This window comes from Protopterus annectens, chromosome 1.part0 (genome assembly GCF_019279795.1).
Source record: "Protopterus annectens isolate FY-2018-M chromosome 1.part0, PAN1.0, whole genome shotgun sequence".
Classification (NCBI taxonomy): domain Eukaryota; kingdom Metazoa; phylum Chordata; order Ceratodontiformes; family Protopteridae; genus Protopterus; species Protopterus annectens.
Genome location: NC_056725.1, coordinates 36022081 through 36041463, shown reverse-complemented (window position 1 = coordinate 36041463; position 19383 = coordinate 36022081). Strand labels below are relative to the sequence as shown.

General features: G+C 35.6%; 1 protein-coding gene across 3 annotated transcripts in view; it reads right to left on the bottom strand.

The window, feature by feature from the left end:
• Positions 1 to 17267, bottom strand: part of CCHR1.PART0H19orf47 (chromosome chr1.part0 C19orf47 homolog) — a 1064431-nt gene extending 1047164 nt beyond the window's left edge. The window contains exons 1-2 of one of the 3 annotated variants that reach the window (XM_044081485.1): positions 17192 to 17267; positions 16725 to 16932 (exon numbers count right to left, since the gene is read on the bottom strand). In XM_044081485.1, coding sequence (XP_043937420.1) covers positions 16725 to 16743 — 19 coding nt within the window. In that variant the 5' untranslated portion in view covers positions 16744 to 16932; positions 17192 to 17267. Of the gene's footprint in view, positions 1 to 16322; positions 16360 to 16724; positions 17172 to 17191 lie in introns of those variants that run through there. The other 2 variants (XM_044081402.1, XM_044081316.1) reach the window with 2 other exon arrangements.
• Between the last annotated feature and the right edge of the window lie 2116 nt (positions 17268 to 19383).

Sequence of the window (19383 nt, the reverse complement as noted above, 5' to 3'; positions counted from 1 at the left end):
ACAAAAGGCAGCAAAATATGTAGGAAACAAAAGGTGTTGGGAAGCTGTGCCTTACAATCCTACCACAATAATGTTGTTAACCACCACAGGTGATGATAGCAGCCAATATGCTGAACTATATGCAGGGTTTCAAGCTTTGAGACAGAACACACCAGGAGGTGGTCATTTACATGGATTCTTGGTCTGTAGTAAATGGTTTAGCTACATGGTTGCCTACATGGCAAAACGATAACAGGAAGATACATTCAAAAGAGGTGTGGGGAAAGGAATTATGGCAGCAAACACGGACATGCTATCTCAAAGCACTGTTACTGTGTATCATGTAGATGCTCACTGCCCCAGAGAATCAGCTGTACAATGGTTTAATTCTGCTACAGACGAGCAAAGGAAAATTGTTGAGGCAGAGGTTGACAAGGATACTGACAAGAATACATCAGAGCAGTTTGGCATGGCAAAGTGGGCTCATCAGAAGTGTAGACATTTGGGAGGAGGACACTTACAGGTGGGCACAAACAACAGGTATTCTGATTTCTATGTATGTAACTAAGATGATTATTTTACAGTGCCCTGTATGTCAGCATACACAACATAGACCAATACCACACAGTATACATGGGCACGGAGGCAGAGGCAAGCTACCTGGGCAAATCTGTCAGCTTGATTACACAGGACCATTACCCTTTAGTAAAGGATGTCAATATGTACGTACAGCAGTAGACACATATTCAAGGTATTTACTAGCCCTATCCATGTAAAAGCGCTATGCAGGTAAACACCTCGAGAACAGCCGACGACCATTTTGTACTATAGCATTCCTCTCCAGATACAAATGGACAATAGCTCACATTTTAAGGAAAAATGGTACACTGTTATAGTAAACAGCACAACACTTGAAAGGCTGCTTCTCCTCCCTTACTACCCGCAAGCAGCAGGTTTGATTGAGCAAATGAACAGACTGGGAAATGGTTCCCTACAAAACTGGAGAGAAAATCTGAACACGGCTCTGCAAATTTTAAAACAGACCAATTGCAGAAAGTGAGACTCCTCCAATGAGGATACTGATCATTGCATAGCAAACCTTATGTAGCTACCAATACCATTATGTACTGGCTCCACTAAGAGCAACTCCAGAAGCAGCAAGTTTAGATTTGCTTGCCTTACAAATGTATAGGTCAAAACCCACAGACATTCAATTGACAAACAGAAGTAGGAGTTCAAATACCTCCTGCACATTGTGGTTTGCTAGCGCCCCAGTCAGGACTTTAAAAGGTACACAGATTATGGGAGGTAGCATTGATGCAGATTATTAATATCACTGATTTCACCTTGGTAAACAGTGGTACTTCAGACTTTTTAATACAAAAAGGGGGCAGAGTGGCTCAACTTCTCATAATACCAGTGTATGGTGGGTCAGTGGTAAAGGGAACAGCCCCCACCACTGTGACAGAGGAGGTAAGGGGATTTGGATCCACAAACAAATAAATGGTCCAAAAATTTGGATCCAATCATCAAATTACCTGAGCCAGCTGACGTTGTTGCCACACGAGAAGACACCACCATTCCAGTAATGAGACCAGGACATGAAAAATGGGAATATGTACCCACAATGTACCCGCTAATTTTCGGATGTGCAGCATTTCCATTAGGGCAGGGTCAGAGACTACTCTATAGACTAGGCACAAGTCACCTTTCAGCAGGCTGTAAGATGCAGAGTACAGTAGCAGTGCTTTCAGTCTATCCACATAAGACATGATTTGCAGGCAATTAACTTTCCTTCTAAGAAACCTCTGTGGTCTCTCCAGCTGCTGCAGGTGTCTGTTTAGGTACATGGGGGCATTGTATTCTATTAGCCGTCTAATGAAGGTAGAGTACAGTGGAGTTGTAACATCCTTAGACCTGGATGTGATGCCCTTACTTATGAAATGCACAGTGTAGAAGATTTGCCTTACCACTGTGAAGATATGTCAAAGCAAACTTTACTGTCCTTTAGAACTACACACGTGTAGCCAAAATGAAATTTTGTGCATCAGCTCAATTCTTGATATTACAAAGGAATACAACAAATACAATACTACTCCCAATAAACACAAGAAAGAGCAGAGACACTTCCAACACTCAAACGAAAAAGACTACCCTCCCCGGAGTTGAATGAATTACCATATTTAAAGTAATACAACACACACACTACAGGTTGAAATGCCCAAGTTAACTGTCTAATACTGCACTTGAGAGAGTTAAATACAGACTATGGATATAATAAATAAATATTGCACTTAACTCGGAAGTATAAATGACTTATGTATCCTGACCCCTGAGACTAGTGCCAGAGTTCAGAAGTCTAATCACTGTAAGAGTAGAAACGGTTAATGAATCCTGCCAGATGCTTAAACAGTCCATCCGCAGGATAGCGTGTTGCCCTGTATTTTGGTGGCCTTTTGGATGCTTACCTTCTCTGCAACACCTTCCTTTCTGTAACTGTGCACCTTCCAAACCACACTGCGAAGCTGCAGGCGAGGATGCTCTCTACTGCACCTCTATAGAAGGTGGAGAGAATATGAAGATGAAGCTTAGCTTTTTTTCAGCCTTCTTAAAAAGTGGCAGCATTTATGCGCTTTCTTGACCAGTTAGTGGGTGTTTCCCAGACCACGAGAGATCCTCTGATGTGTGTACACCCAAGAATTTTGTACTCTTTACCCTCTCCACACACTCACCACTGATCCTATGCACTGGGTGGTTTGCTCTCCTTTGCCTGAAGTCAATGATAACCGCTTTGGTCTTGCTTACATTCAGGTTAAGGTTGTTCCCCTCACATCAACTGATCAGAGATGTCACCTATTCTCTGTAAGACCTTTCATCCTCCTCTGTGATAAGCCCCACGACTATGGTGTCATCAGAAAACTTGATATGGGGGGGGCGTGGCCAAGGATGAACACAGGATAGCAGCAGATTTCTTCAGCTCCACCAATTTCATTACATTGACAGGAATTAATTACTTAAAAAATTAATTCTTGAAGTAATTTTCTTTCTAAATATGTTTGTTTTATATAGTTCTTGAACTATATCTAAAAAAGAAAGGAAATCTTAATAATATTCCTGTCAGAAATTACTTTGGAAATTTTCCTGTCAGTTTATCAGTCTGAAATGAGTTCCAGTAAGACAAATTCTCAAGACTCCAGCATCAAGAAAGAACTTCAGTCTCTGATAATTATAGTCCAGCAACTTACTGCTAAGATGGATAAAATGGATACTAAAATAGACACTTTCATAGAAAAACTACAAAACAAATAGACTTGTTACATATGGACCTGCAACAACAGAAGATCCAGATGACAGGCATAGAAGAAGCTGTGAATGACATGGAAAATAAAATACAAGAACAGGAAATCAACATTGAGTTTCTGCTGAAACAAAATACACATTTACAAACAAAGCTGGATGACCTGGAAAATAGATCTAGGCGCAATAACATTAGGATTTTTGGACTGCCAGAAAATATTGAAGGTAACAATATTACTTCTTTAATAACAACATGGCTCCCTAAAACTTTAGATTTACCAGAAGCATTCTCTTTTGGTATCGACAGAGCACATAGATCTATAGCTAATACTAACTTTAACAAAAACTATCCTAGATCAGTTATAGTTAGATTTCTATCATCTTTTGATAAAGAGATGGTTCTTAAATCTGCTTGGGCTAAAGCTCCTGTTAAGTTTAATGAGACAACTGTGCGTTTTGACAATGACTATTCTTCCATGGTAATTGCTAAAAGAAAAGTTTTTCTGCCACTAATAAGGGAGCTTAAAAAAGCACAGTTTAAAACATACCTTCTGTTTCCTGCCAAGCTTAAAATCTTCCTTCCTGATGGTCCTAAGGTCTTCGATGATTTAGACTCTGCTTTACTGTTTATCAAAGAAAAAAGGATTTTGGATAAAATAGAAGAAATGGAATGGGCTAGTTCTTCATTAAAGAGATTGGCAACTGAAGCTTCCTGGAAGACTTCAGAGAAGAAGAGACTAAAAAACAAATGATTTGTTATATGTTTTTTTTCTCTCATCATTTTAGTTCATTATTAATCTTTTTGAATATAGTTCCTGCATTTCCAGAAAGCCACAAATATTTTGGAAAAGATTTAATCAAAGTTATTCTCTATGTGCAAAGAAATGTTTTGTTTCATAACCAGTCAAAATGCCTGAGGATTTAATGGCAGGCTGTGACTCTATTTGTTTTTCTTTCTGAAAAAAGTAAGGTTAGTAATTTGACACTTTTTTTATCTTTACCTTTTTTTTCCTTCTTTTATTATTTTCTTTGTTTAAACAATGACATTCTATTTAGATTATGTAGTGGGTAAAGGGTGGGGGAGGGCAGGGAGAGAACAGTAATGAAAATATCATTAATAGAATAATAACAAATTTATTTCTTGTAAAAGTTTATAAGTTCTTCAAATGCTATTTCTAATTATACTTTCTTGATTATACTGCTTATGCTTGTTTGTAAATAATCTGTCATGCTTTAACTAATAATAATCAGAACTAAATAAGAGTAAATAATATGTTTTATTTTTAACTATTAATATAAACAGTAAGTAACATTCCATTGTATATACTTCTTACAGCTTTCTCTTACATTTTTTTATTTCTGCCTCACTCCCTTTTATTTTCTACTCTCTTTTTCTTTTCTTTATTAATATATAGAAATGCTTTAGACTGTGTGGGCACAGTGAATAATAGGATTTGTATGTAAATTGAGTTGGGAGAAGAATGCTGAGTTTTATTGCTTGTTGGTAATTTTGAGTTTAATTTCACTTGCATAGAGGCTGTGATAATCTGTGGAATACATTGTGGAGGTTCTGTCATGTTTAGATGCATTTACACTGCTAAATGAATGTTTGTCACTAGTTTTTAATAAGTTTCCCGCCAAAATGTTAAGAGAGACAATCTGGGATGTGGGCTGTCTTATGCACAATGTCCTTGAGTTACCTCAGAATCTTCAAATCACAGAATTCTCACAGAGAAACTGAAAGCAGTTAGTATAAACATTGACAAGGTTATCACACTGACACACCACAGATTCAGGAAAAATACTCTGTTCATAAAATATGTCAGTTATAATGAGTTTAAATGATGTAGTTTCTTGTAGTAAGTAAATGTCTTATTTTAGAAGGCATAAAAAATGAAACATTTATTTAAATGTTTTTGAAAATCTACTTAACAGCAGCATAACAATCTGTCTTAAAAATCTGTATTCCAAACATATACTTTACTATAACTCATTTAATTCATCTGATTGACAAACATAAATAATCTTATAACTCTATTCTGGAAGAAATGTCATGCGATATATTTTAAAGCAGTAGGTTAGCATGATTGTAAAATCTGGTTACCAATATGTGTTTGCTGTGCATTATTTTGTATAAAGCAGACAGATTTATTCTAGGGACAGCAAGTAGGATAGTGATCTACTAACACACAACTCAGTGAGATCAGATATATATATATATATATATATATATATATGTGTGTGTGTGTGTGTGTGTGAGTGTGATGGCTTTTTTTTCTGAGAATCTGCATAACTATCCAATATGATTTATAATAATTTCTATGAATACAATATTTTACTCTATTGACAAAATGAATGTTTGCCACAAGTTTTAATAAGTTTCCCGCCAAAATGTTAAGGGAGACAATCTGGGATGTGGGCTGTCTCATGCATAGTGTCCATGAGTTTCCTCAGAAGCTTCACTCACAGAATTTTCACAGAGAAACTGAAAGCAGTTAGTATAAACATTGACAAGGTTATCACACTGACACACCACAGATTCAGGAAAAATACTCTATTCATAAAATATGTCAGTTATGATGAGTTTGGATGATGTAGTTTCTTGTAGCAAGTAAATATCTTATTTTAGAAGGCATAGAAAATGAAACATTTATTTAAATGTTTTTGAAAATCTACTTAACAGTAGCATAATAATCTGTGTTAAAAACTTGTGTCCCAAACATATACTTTACTATAACTCATTTAATTCATCTGATTGGCAAGCATAAATAATCCTATAACTCTATTCTGGAAGAAATGTCATGTGATATATTTTAAAGCAGTAGGTTAGCATGATTGTAAAATCTGGTTACTAATATGTGTTTGCTGTGCATTATTTTGTATAAAGCAGAGATTTATTCTAGGGACAGCAAGTAGGATAGTGCTCTACTAACACACAACTCAGTGAGATCAGATACATATATATATATATATATATATATATATATATATGTGTGTGTGTGTGTGTGTGTGTGTGTATCTATGTATATATGTGTGTGTGTGTGTGTGTGTGTGTGTGTGTGTGTGTGTGTGTGTGTGTGTGTGTATATGTATGTGATGGCTTTTCTTTTTTTTTTTTTTTAGGTAATAATGCAGGTGTTTCTGAGAATCTGCATAACTATGCAATATGATATATAATAATTTTTATGAATACAATATTTTACTCTATTGACAATAATGAGTTTAAGTAAATGCTCATATACAAACAATTCAAGATTTTTTTGGAAGCTGTTGATAGAATTCACATGACAGAAAATAGATGCATCTTAATGCATGTAATGTCTGAATCATATTAGCCAAAGTTTTTGATTTAAATGAATGTTAGAACATAATTTTCTCTCCTCTTGATTTCTAACATTAAGATTATTTGAATGCTATTAGAATTCAAGTGTTATATATTACATAGATCTATATAATAGTATGAACAGTTTAAAAAAAAAGTTTATTTTAGTTTATATGATGCTGTTTTACCAAATGTGTAGTTTTGTCTTGATAGATAATTAAATTGAAAACTATTAACCTCAGTTAAATATAACTAGTATTAAATTGATAAGGTGGTAGCTGAGGTACTGCTGCTTAGGGTAGGGGTTAACTTGAGTAGTAAATACTGCTCTAAGTTGGAGTTTTCAACTCCAGGCGGGATGCAAGGTTTAATCCTTACATTATTTTCACTTGTTCATTGTTATATGTATATAGTTTTGACATCCACAATATATTTTGTACACTCATTGTCACTACAAACAAAATTGAATCCTATACAAAATCCCATAAGAGATTTAATAAATACAGCTATATTTAAAGGTACACCTAAAAGAGGAGATGTAACATTATTTATCTTGTTATTTGTTATTTCGATCATAAGATTCTTAAGATATTGATAAACTAGCCACTAATAAGTATGCAGTATTGGTTAGTTCAGAGCACACTCAGAAAAAAAGAGGAGTGGCTATTTTATGGAATAAAAGTATGCCCATTCCTAAAACCATTAAGTCTTATCAGGATGACAAAGGAATGTTTTGTATGGTTACAATATAAATTAATGGGAAGACTTACACTTTAATTAATGTATACTGGATACCTGGAATTGGTATTAATACAGTGAAACATCATATTGATAAGATCATATCATTCTCTATAGGGGATATTATTTTAGCTGGTGATTTTAATTGTATACTACATGAAAGTGATACTACCACTATAAAGAAAAGAAGAATTACATCTAATGCAAAACATTTAAATGATTTTGCTAATTCTTATCATTTGAATGATATTAATAATCAGATAGAGTCAAAATCATTACCATACACCTTTTTTTCTAACAGATACAAAACTTATTCAAAAATAGATAGGGTCTTTATTTATAACCAGTTGGTAACAGATTTAATTAATTCCAAAATCATTTCATGTCCTATATCTGATCATAACTCAATTGTTTTTGAATTCATGATAAAAAATACTCATAATGTTCAGATCAAAAGGATACCAGAATACTTAACTCCGCTAAAAGACTATAAAGAATATATACTTTCAGAAGTACAACATTTTCTAGACATAAATAATACTCCTGAAGTCTCCATTGTCTATGTTTGGGATGCCTTAAAATCATATCTATATGGACAAAGTTTCAGATGGTATAATAACAAAAGGAAATCTTGGGATAAGGAATTGTTAGACATTCAAAGTAAACTAGACTCTTATAAACATAATAATAAAGAAAATATTATGGACAAGAAAGTTATTGAAGAAATAAACAAACTAAATGAGAAATGCAAAGAAATTTTAACTCATAAAGTTAAAATAACTTTAGAGAAATACAAGTTTTTGTCTTATTCAATAAGCCCCAAATACTTACATAGACTTAAAAATAAAACAAAAAGATTGAATAAACAAAACCATATCAAAGAAATCTTTTCTCTAAGGAAAAAGAAGAATGTTTCTAGTATACCAGAAATACTGGATGAATTTAGAAATCACTTTCACAAGATTAACCATAACAACATTAACATGGAACCTAAAGATAAAATAAAGGAGTTTATAACCACAAACATGAATAAAAGCTTAATAAATAACAGATTAAACTATTGGACAAGAGTATTTCATATACAGAAGTTATTACACAAATAAATAAGCTTAAATCAAACAAAGCACCGGGTAATGATGGTATTATACCAGAGATATATAAAATCCTTTCTAAAACTACATATTCATTAATACATAAGGTTTTATTCTGGCCCAAACTGAGTTAATAACCCCCATCTTGGCAATATACATTTATTTCACCAATTTTAAAACCTAATAAAGATCCAACTAGATGTTCTTCATATCGACCCATCTCATTACTTAATGTTGATTATAAAATGTTTATGAGTATTTTTGCTGATAGATTGAAGACAATTATCCCCGGCATTATAGACATAGATCAGACGGGCTTCATTGTAAATAGAAATACTTTTGATAATATAAGAAGAACTTTAACATTAATTGATTTTGCAAATAGGAAAAAGAAAGATTTAACACTTATTAGTCTTGATATAGGTTCAGCATTTGATTCAGTAAGTTGGGACTATCTGTTTACCTTACTGAAGTGCACAAATTTCTCTGATGCATTTGTAAATTTAATTGAGCATTTATACAAAGGAACGCTGGCTTATATTAAGGTAGGAACATATGTTTCACAAAAATACCCATTCTTAAAGGTACAAAGCAAGGATGTCCACTTTCTCCACTATTATTCACTTTAGTAATGGAGCCTTGGGCTAATTTGATTAGAAACAGTACTGACATAGAGGGTTTTGAAATAGAAGAAAATACAACATCAAAAATTCAACTTTTGCAGATGATGTTCTAATTACATCAGCAGGATCTAATTCTTCTATGCAGTCTTTATTTGATAAAATGATGAATTTTAAAAGTATTTCTGGTTTAATATTCAATGAAGAAAAACTAAATTACTACCTATATATACACGAAAAAATACTCTCATTAGTGATTTTACTAAATATGTACCCAACTCAGGTCAGATAACTTATTTAGGTATAATACTATCTAAAGATATTAAATCTATTATATATAATAACTATAATACCTGTTTTCTTAATATACAAAATCTTTTTAATACCTGGAATAATATGTTTTTACTATGGAGGAGAGACTTACAATTATTAAAATGATAATATTCCCCAAGATTTTATACTTAATACAATCAATAATACTTTCACCTACAAAAATAACTATCAAGAAACTGAATACACTAATGTTAAATTTCTTATGGGCACCTAATAGACCTAGGATTGCATTAAAGAAACATACTAATAGCTGGTCTCAAGGGGTATTTCTTTTCCAGACTTTAATTTATATATTATCTCTTCTATTATAAAAGTTATTACTTTATTAATAGATCGGTCATATGTCGCAAAATGGAAAGATTATTGGGAGCTAATTAGTATGCACTTCATGAAAATCTCCTTAACACATAAAAATATGATTATAAATAACTCCATGTTGTGGTTGCTAAAGGAATTTTGTACTTCACCTATTACACCTAAACATATGGTCTGTTACCCATTAAATATTATTATTAGTTATCGTAACTTTATATTCATGCACCCTAAGTATAGGGAATGGAATTTTATTGTATTCCTATAATTTATACTCAGGGTATGCTTATGTCATCTACTTCTGAAGGAGCTCATTTAGCTATAGATAATAATCTAAAGTACTGGTATCAGCTGATATCTGATAATAAAGTTAAAAATCTAGATTTCTTAAAACAAGAATTTGATCTAAGAGAAACTTGCTGGTTAGAGGTTCAGATCTTTAGACAACATCTCATTGATAGAATAGATCTAATGTCTATAACAGTTAAAGAATCTATTCCAAAACTGATTGATTACTTGATAATAAATTTACAGCATAAAGTTTCTGATAAAGGTAAACTTTCATATATACATAAAATTATCAGACAAGAAACTTTTACAATGTAGATTCATACTGGAATTATTTCATCTCTATTAATGGGGACCCACCAACTCAACAAGATAAACAATATATATTGGAATCTGCTTATAGAACTACATCTTCCATTGTCTGGAGACTTTATACATGGAAATTTTTACATAGATCTTTTATACACCTTTGATGATGAATAAAATTAATAATAAAGATAATCTATGTAAGAGATGTAATGTAGAAATTAATGCTGACTGGGCTCATATGTTTTATGACTGTATGAAGTTGAAAGAATACTGGAAGTCAATTAATGAATTTTTGCAGGCTCTTTTTACAGATAATTTCATTATTTCTAAGTCTCTTATATTATTCAACACACCTGTACCTCAATGTATTAAAAAGATTAAGCTTCCCTTGTTATGGTCTATCCTAGCAGTGGCTAGGAAAATAATAACTAGAAATTGGATTTCAGATACACCTCCTTCGTTCAATGAATTTAAAAATGTTATGAATATAATGTGTCATATGGAAATAAGCACAATTAGAATGAGAACAACTAGAAAAACATCACATTTTATTGTATGGGATAATTTACAAAATTTGTTAAAAAAATTCTAATTTCAATAGCACAGTATTTTAGTTTAATTAATTGATCTGATTGTAGTGGATGTCTTTGTAAATACTTTAGTTGTTTTGTTGAATATTATAATAATACCTATTTTTAATTATTTGTATAAAATTGATATGATATTTCTCTTATATGTTAAAACAATAAACTTGTTTTAAAAAAAAAAAAAAAAAGAAAACTTGATATGGTTGGACCTGTGCATATGGCGATCAAAGTTTAGATTTCTATCACCCTGAGTTTCCACGTCTCACACCAATAGTTTTGAGCTTAGGGGGACACCATCAATACTGTAATTAGCAGGGTAATCCTCGGTGCCAAAGGGAATAATGATGCACTTTTTTTGCATTTAGTTTTAGTTTGTGGCTTTAGCACCAATTACTTGTCTTTGTTATCCCCTTCTGTAATATGTTAACACTGGTGGGGGACTCAATGATTGTGCCAAATTTGCATCAATAGTGAACTTGGCAAGGCACAGGCTGTCTACTTTAGCCCAAACTTCTGAAAAATAGATTCAAAACAGTAACAGGCCCAGTACAGATCATTGTGGTATGCCACTGGTGGCTGGTCTACTGGTAGAGGTGTAGTCCCTGACTAACAGTGCGTGTTCTGTCTGTGAACCAGTTGGCTACCCATCTACTATCATAAGGGTTACTCCCAAGCCAGAAGAGTTTTTCAAGGGTACCAGAGTGGGAATTGTGTCAAAAGCATTGGCTAGGTCAAGATGGGCAGTATGCATGCTCTTACCTTCATCCAGGACTTTGACATTCTCAAAGTCCACCAGGTTCAACAAAAATGACTGACTCAATGAAGCCAAACAGTTGAGTCAAGAATTTGAAGGCCGCCTATATCCTTACTGATAAGGTCCAAGAGGATTCTTGCCATGGCATTGCAAATGAGGATAGTTTAAGCTTAGGGTCAGTTGACAGTCCCCCCCCCCCCACTTGTGCAGCAGGATTACTGTTGCTGTTCTCAACTCTGTTGGAATATAGCCAGTTCTCAGGCTACGGTTAAAGAAAGTGCCAATTAGTTCTGCTAGGTCTTGTTTCAGATTGCCAAGTAAGCAGCCTGGGATGTTACCATTGAGATCATGTTTTTGGCCACAGAGTGCGCAGATATGACCTGCTCTCTAGAGATACTAGGGAGGGGACTAGTGCGGCTTTGGATTACGTTTGGTGGGGGGGGGGGGTGAAGTTTGTGCCAAATCAGTCAGCTTGCAATTTGACAATTTCCTCATGTACAGTATGAGTGGTACCATCCACTACTAGTTTGGCATACAGCTTTGAATTCCCTTTTAGGTTTCTGACATAGCTAAAGAATTCCCTATGTTTATCCTTAGCTAGGGATTTTACTTTGGCTTTGTAATTAGCTTTAGAGGACTTTACAATATATCAGATTTGCTTATTTAAGCTGGAGGAGGACATTTTTCCTGCTAAGTCAGTTTCCTCTTGCTCTTAAGACACCAGTTTCTTCCTCTTGTTATATAACCTATTTATACTTGAGTTCCACCAGTGTGGCTTGTTTTTTCAGAAGGACCTGGTTTTAGTCTGATCAGATACAACAGTGTCTATACAATTTTCTAGGTGTTTATAGAAGGTATGTGTGTAAACCTCTGCATAGGAGTCACTGTTGACAGTGTTTGCAGGGAGTCTGAAGCTTTTAATATTAAATTGCTCAGTAGACTACAGTTAGCGTTGGAGAAATTTCTAAGTTTCATTGCTCCTGTGGGGATGTCAAGTCTGACATTTACTTTGAACAAGGCTGATTTACTGCCTGACCTTACCAGGGAGGGCACCACACAGGAAGGGGGGTGCAGTGACCCCCATGCTGCTAAATACTAAGTCTAGGACATCTAAACCCCTTGCGGAGGTGCAGACCATCTGTTCCATGGCATTTGTATTGACAAAAATCAAGGAACCTCTAGGAAATCATGTTTGTGCTCGTGTATATCACCCAATCGATGGAACAACAAGTGAAATTTCCCACTATATGGTGAGCCACTCCAGTAGGTCCACATAGGCCTGCTTAGGCTCCTGCAATTAAGCAGCCATAACCTTGAGTTTTTGTCTTGAGTGGATTTTGTTACATTAGAAATGTACTTTTTGACACCGACTAAAAGAGGCACTATGGGGAAGACAATAGCCTTTGCCAGTACCCGAAAGCCTACATGAGCCACGTGCAAACCATCTCTGGCAAAGCAGCACAGTCTTTCGACCATGTCCTCCCAGGCTGACAGATACTGGATCCCCCTGGACTGACACCAGAAGCAAAGACAATTGTTGAAGTCTGTCTTTTTTTTTTTGTCTATATTGTGGTATCATCCTGGGTAAAGGTAGAATGCTCCTTAAGGCTAGGGTAATACCTACTTGGGACACACAATCTGAGAATTCAGTTATGTTTCTATTCATATAGTTCAGGGAGATCCATTCTAAAGTCATTCACCCCAACATGGACTAGGACAAAGTCATAACAGTACTCCAAATCATGCATGTGCTCACTCAACATGGTAGATCCTGGCATCTGACAGGCAGTTCTTACTATTCAGGAGAATAAGGACGTATGCTCGATTGTTGTTTATTGATTATAGTTTGGCCTTCAATACAGTGATGTCAACAAAGCTCATTAATAAGCTGCCCATACTAGGTGTGCCACTGACTTGTTGCAATTGGGTCTTGGATTTTTTTTTTTTTTTTTAACAGGCAGACTACAGTCAGGCTGACAAATAACATGTCTAAAACAATAATAATAAATACAGGAACTCCACAAGGCTGTGTGCCGGGTACAATGCCATACACCCTCTTCACTTATCATGTTGCTTCTCACCACCATTAGGAAAAGCCCCATACAAAGCCTTATTCTAATAATCCACCGATTCAAATGGGCCCTTAGCTACACACTTATGCCACATGGGTACAGTTACTACAATCAGGAAAGATGGAATTTCACACTGCAACAACATTTTTTGGAAAAGTTCTCCATTTGGTAGATAAAGGGAACAAAGTTAAATAAATGTCTGGGAAGAGGTTTTTTTTTCAGCATAAGTTTGAGTAGGGAAAAGGTTTAGAAGCAGCACTTCCAGCATGTAAACGCTAGTCATAAAAATCTGGCTTTTTTCTTACAGTTTTTGGATGTTTCCTTCCAAGGACAAATGGAGAGGGATATTTAGGTACAGGAGAGTGTATATTTTTGGCAATTCTTGTTTTTTTTTATTTCTTTATTGAAAAGGGTCATCAATGACCATCGAGCTTGAGCTGTACAAGGACTTTGAAAAACAGACTTGTTTTATCATCTTGGATGCGTTTACAGTACAGAGGTGGTGAATGAGGTTTTTAAAAGATCAAAAATATAAATTGCTATTTTAGTTTGCCATAGGTCTGCAGGAAGGGTTTCAGTGAATGTGGTATCTAGGAACACAGATTTGTGGAATACAGGACTGGAAAGCTGAAGTAGAGTACACTGAATGTTCAACGAAAGGTACATATGCAAGCCTTTTATGGAATATCAAACCAACCAATAGTTAGTTAAGAAGCAGATACCATTCAGATGTATAGCGATACATGGGGTCTTATTTGATTCAAAGGCTTTTTCCCCAAGTTAATTAATACTGGTCCACTGATAAAGCCCTTTATCTACATTTTTACAAATATCAGTAGTGTAATAAGGAGCCATTAAGAAGAATGATGGTGCAAACTGCTTTCTTTAGTTTCATTTCAAAATTAATATCCAGATGTTTTTTTTATCTACGAAATAAAGTTACCCTTCTGCATTTTCTTCTGAAATAATTATATCTACATTATTTAATGTCAGTTATGCAGTATTTCCTCCTAGATTAAAATGGCTTTGGTCAGACTTAAGACATGGCAGGTACACCAAGTATATACGATCCTAGGATCCTGCAACCTTAACTTTGACCACCAGTGTGTATCTAATGTAGTAAGAAAAGCTTTCTATGTAGCACACTTGATTTGTAAAGGCATCACCTCGACAACAAAATTGGTTATAACCCTGCTATACTTGGCACTAATCCAGCCCATAATAAAGTACACCTCCCCATCCGGCATGCAACACACAAAGCAACTGAAGAGAACTCAGAGGTTTCTAACAAAGATGATCAAGGAGCTCCAGCACGTGCCTTACACAGGCCAACTAAAGTCTCTGTCACTATACTCCATATCACATAGACTTAAGGGAGACTTATGTCTGGCCTACAGAGCAATCCAAGACCCAAACCTAATGAACAGTGAATGGGACTGTCATCACTAAATGCAATCTTGGGTATTGACTAGCATTTCCATGGTATTACACTGGCATGAAATGGCTAGGTTTAAAATGGCCTCCAGGTCGATAGCCTAGTAATCTCTCATGATCCTATGACTACACCAGTATTGTCAAGTTTGCAGATGACAACACTCATTAGTCTGATCTCCAGGGGTGATGAGGGTGTATAGGAGGGAAGTGGAGACCCTTCTGAAGTGGTGTCAGAACAGTAACCTCTCAATACCAGCAAAACGAAAGAGATCATTGATACACAGAGGAATAGAGGGCAGCACTTACAAGTATATATTGGTGAGTCTGAGGTGGAGAGTGGCTACATTCAAATTCCTCAGTATCAACATCTCTGGGGACCTTACCTGGACTCATTACATCACAAACCTGGCCGGGAAAAGCCAGCAGCAACTGTAAAGGCTGAGGAAGTTTGGCATCCCAGCACCATCCTCCGCAACTTCTACAGATTGAAGGCACTCTCCCACTCTATTACAGTATGGTTCAAGAATACTACAACACAAGATCCCAAGGCTCTGCAGCTAGTATTAAAAACTGTGCAAAACATCATTGAAGTAACACTCCCTGCACTGGAGGATATGTTTTAGGAGGGCCCAAAACATTATCATGGAAAGACTACCCACCCAAAACACAAACTGTTTATGCTGCTACCGTCAGAGACACGTTACAAGAGCACAGCTACCAAAAAAAAAAAAAAAAAACAGGCTGAAAGGCAGTTTTATACCTCAAGCTATTAAACTGCTAAATAAAAAATCATATACTACCTCTCCCTCCAGCACTGTAGGATGGTTCACATATGAAGGGGAACAGGATTTTCTTGTACAGTTATTTATTTACTGATATTGGCATTTATATTACTGCCTATTTGTTGTCTTGGATTTCTTCTTCTTGTTAATTGTTGTTGCTTTTTTTTATATGCGGTTAGAAAACTTGCAGAATAAGAATTTCATTGTACATTGTTGTTATATGTACTAGAGACAACATCACAAAGTTGGGGAAGAAAGGAAACCCTGATTTCTTATCAGGAAAAGATTCCTGGCAGGTGGCAGCCTTAAGTTTCAGTCTTAACTATTTTTCTACAAACCAGCTTAACCTACCACATTTTACTCTGAAAAGAATAATGCATAGATATACCGAACTTCTGTCTTACCATTTTCAAGTTTAGTAACCATTTCACTCAGCTGTCCCAGATAAGCATTACTTGTATCAAAGAACCACTAACTTTCCCAATTACTCAAGCTAATCCCCATATACAAAATTCGGAGAACGCCAGTAAGTAACTCGTACCAAGCAGACAGAACAACAGTATTACCAGACAACTTGGCTTCCAGTTGCAGCTATTATTGCCCGTTTAAAAGGCCAAGCAAAGCATTAACTACACTGAACGTCTTTACGGATCAGAAATGCACAAAACCTTCAGTCACTCCACCATAATTTCTAGGTACAATCCCTCCTAACTATAGATTAATCACTTGTAGTTAACATGCTCTTTTACTTAACAATCCCAAACTTGTTTTGTTTTTTAAAAAAACTACTACATTCTCAGACTTACCCAGAGTGACAGAAGCCATATTGTAGGACAAGGGCAGGGTTAGACCTAATCGTCACTTCCGTTATCTGGTTCGCCTCGAGTATAAATGCTGCGGCTGTTCGTCAGGCCGGTGTACCTCTCATGGTCCCTAATTTTTTATAACGCTCCGGTTCTTGACGCTTACTTTTTTCCCCACTGGACGTCGTAAATTTTTCATTTTCTTGTAATTCTGTGAGGATTATAATCGATAATGTCAGTTATAAACGTTTAATACTTCTTATTGGTCTGAAAATACAATGTTCCTGATTTAGCGCCTTTGTTTCATTATTTTTGGCTTTATCCAGAACTACTGAGCAACTAAGTGGAGTTACACAGACAAACGCTAAAAAAGAACACAGCGTTCCATGGACAGTGATAATTCTCTTTTATGTAAAAGTTCATAAAGGGCTTGCTATTATTCATTCCTCCCATGCGCACAAATGACTTACGCTGAAGCACTTCATAAACACATGTTACGTTCATAACTAATGGTGTGCATTACCGATACCCAACCCAGTAAAATGCACTAGCAAGCACCACCCCCTGTAACTCTGACACGCTAACAGCTGGTTACATGTTGCCGCCCACTTAAAGAGCGTTAGGAAGGGGTTGTACAATTAGCGTCCAGAGTAAAAGTTTGCGCCAGAGACAATTCCCTTCTTTTAGCACTCGAGAATTCCTGAGTAGCCGGCATGCTTGATTGACAGTAGGGTTACCACCTGTTCCACTTTGCGAGGGACAGTCCCTCTTTGGGCCGTTGTGTCCTGCAAAAATGTGTAAAAATGGCAAATGTCCTGAGATTGTAAGACAGAATTATTTTCTATATTGTATGTAATAGTTGCATAAAACAGTTATTCTGTATCTGAAACACCTAAATGTTATAAGAAACAGAATAAGGAACTAAAATGCTACAAGAATAGACTTTTATTCAGGCAAAAAAATGAAGTTCTGTCCTTTGTACTGGCCGTGGGCATGTTTTGCCCTGCAAAATCTGATGTTTGTAGCACAAATGTCCCACTTTGGGCATTTGGAAAGTTGGCAATCCTAATTGATAGCTGCATGAGGCTGCCAGTCACTGCAGAGATAGCCGGACTTGTTGAATGTATATTTTACTTACATCTATTACTTCAGAAACTATTACCACACAGCAATAAACCAGCACTTCATCTAACAAAGAGCAAGCTCTGATGCAAGTCACTCGGGGTGCGACTGTGTTTGATATGTATAATTATTTTAGGATAAAATAATTTTTATTTGGGCAACACATTTTAAAAAAGTACTTCAGATTATGGAAACAATATAAACTTCAGACCATTTTTTCTAGATATTTTATCATAAGGAACAATGCGACAACACAGTCAATTTTATTTGCCTGCCTTAGAGAATACAGATGCTGCTGTCACCCATAGCTCTCCACATTCCATCTTCAAAGTGATCAGTAGTTTCGATGAAGAGATTGTGCCAATATAATAACAAATATCATAATAATTGAAATACAATGTGATTTGAAATACTTTGATGTGCATTCTTCCTTTCATTTTCTCTATTCAGGGCTGCAGGGCAGATGGATCCTGTCCTAGAAGGTACTGGGTGTAAAGCATGGAACAAGTTCAAGACAGGACACCAGTTTCATCTCAAGTCTGTCTCTCTCTCTCTCTCTCTCTCACACTCACACACACACACACACACATCCTCACTGATGCACTATATATGTACCAGTATAGGTAATTTAGTGCATTATCATTTCTCTATTCACATGCCTTTCTAATGGCATGTCTTTCTAAGAGAACACCAAATACTCTGTTGAAAACCCACTTAGAGAAAAGAATTGCATTTAAACACCATAGAGGTGGCACCCCGGCAGAAAGAGAATTGGAAAACCAAGCAGTAATAATTTGTAATGTTCGACAAATGTATGTAGTTCACATTTAAATTTCTATTTGTAACAAGCTAGCTTATGATATATTCATGAAGAATTCTCTACAATGTTGGTTAAAACAGAATATTTTACATCTCTGTTCACTTCTTTGCTCAAATAATTCTGCCATAGAGCTTGGTGTGTATCTTTGTTGGGGAGGCAAAGTGGGGGGAGGTTCCTTTATCTCCCTCTTGCTGTTGTGATGATATTGTACTGCAGACTAAAATTCATTCAGAAGCATATTGAGTCATACCTAGCTGTCTACCCTTTGGTAAATGCCCATTTATACATACCTTCTGAACCTACACATTAAAAAACAGACTTCCTTCTAATTTGGATGCTATTGGAAATACAGAGCTCTCAGAAGACTGGTGAAAACCAGTACTTTGTCAGAATGTTATTTAGCCACAGAAAAGTCTTAACAGTTCTTAGCTGTGTCACTCTGAGAATATTACATCATGTATTAAATGCATACTGCACAAAAGGAGGATGGGGTTGGTGTAATGGTTAAGGTCATCACATCACAGACACAAGGTAAAGGTGTTTTTCTGACTTCTGGTCACTGTTTATTAGATAGGCTTGTATCAGTCTAGTATTTTAATTAGGCTCCAGTGGTGTAATGGAAAAGGCATTAGCCCCCTATGTTAGGGGTTGTGGATTGGAGTCCCCCCTGGGATGATTTAATGTTGTTCAAGCCCGCTAGCTTTACAATAAAGGGTATCC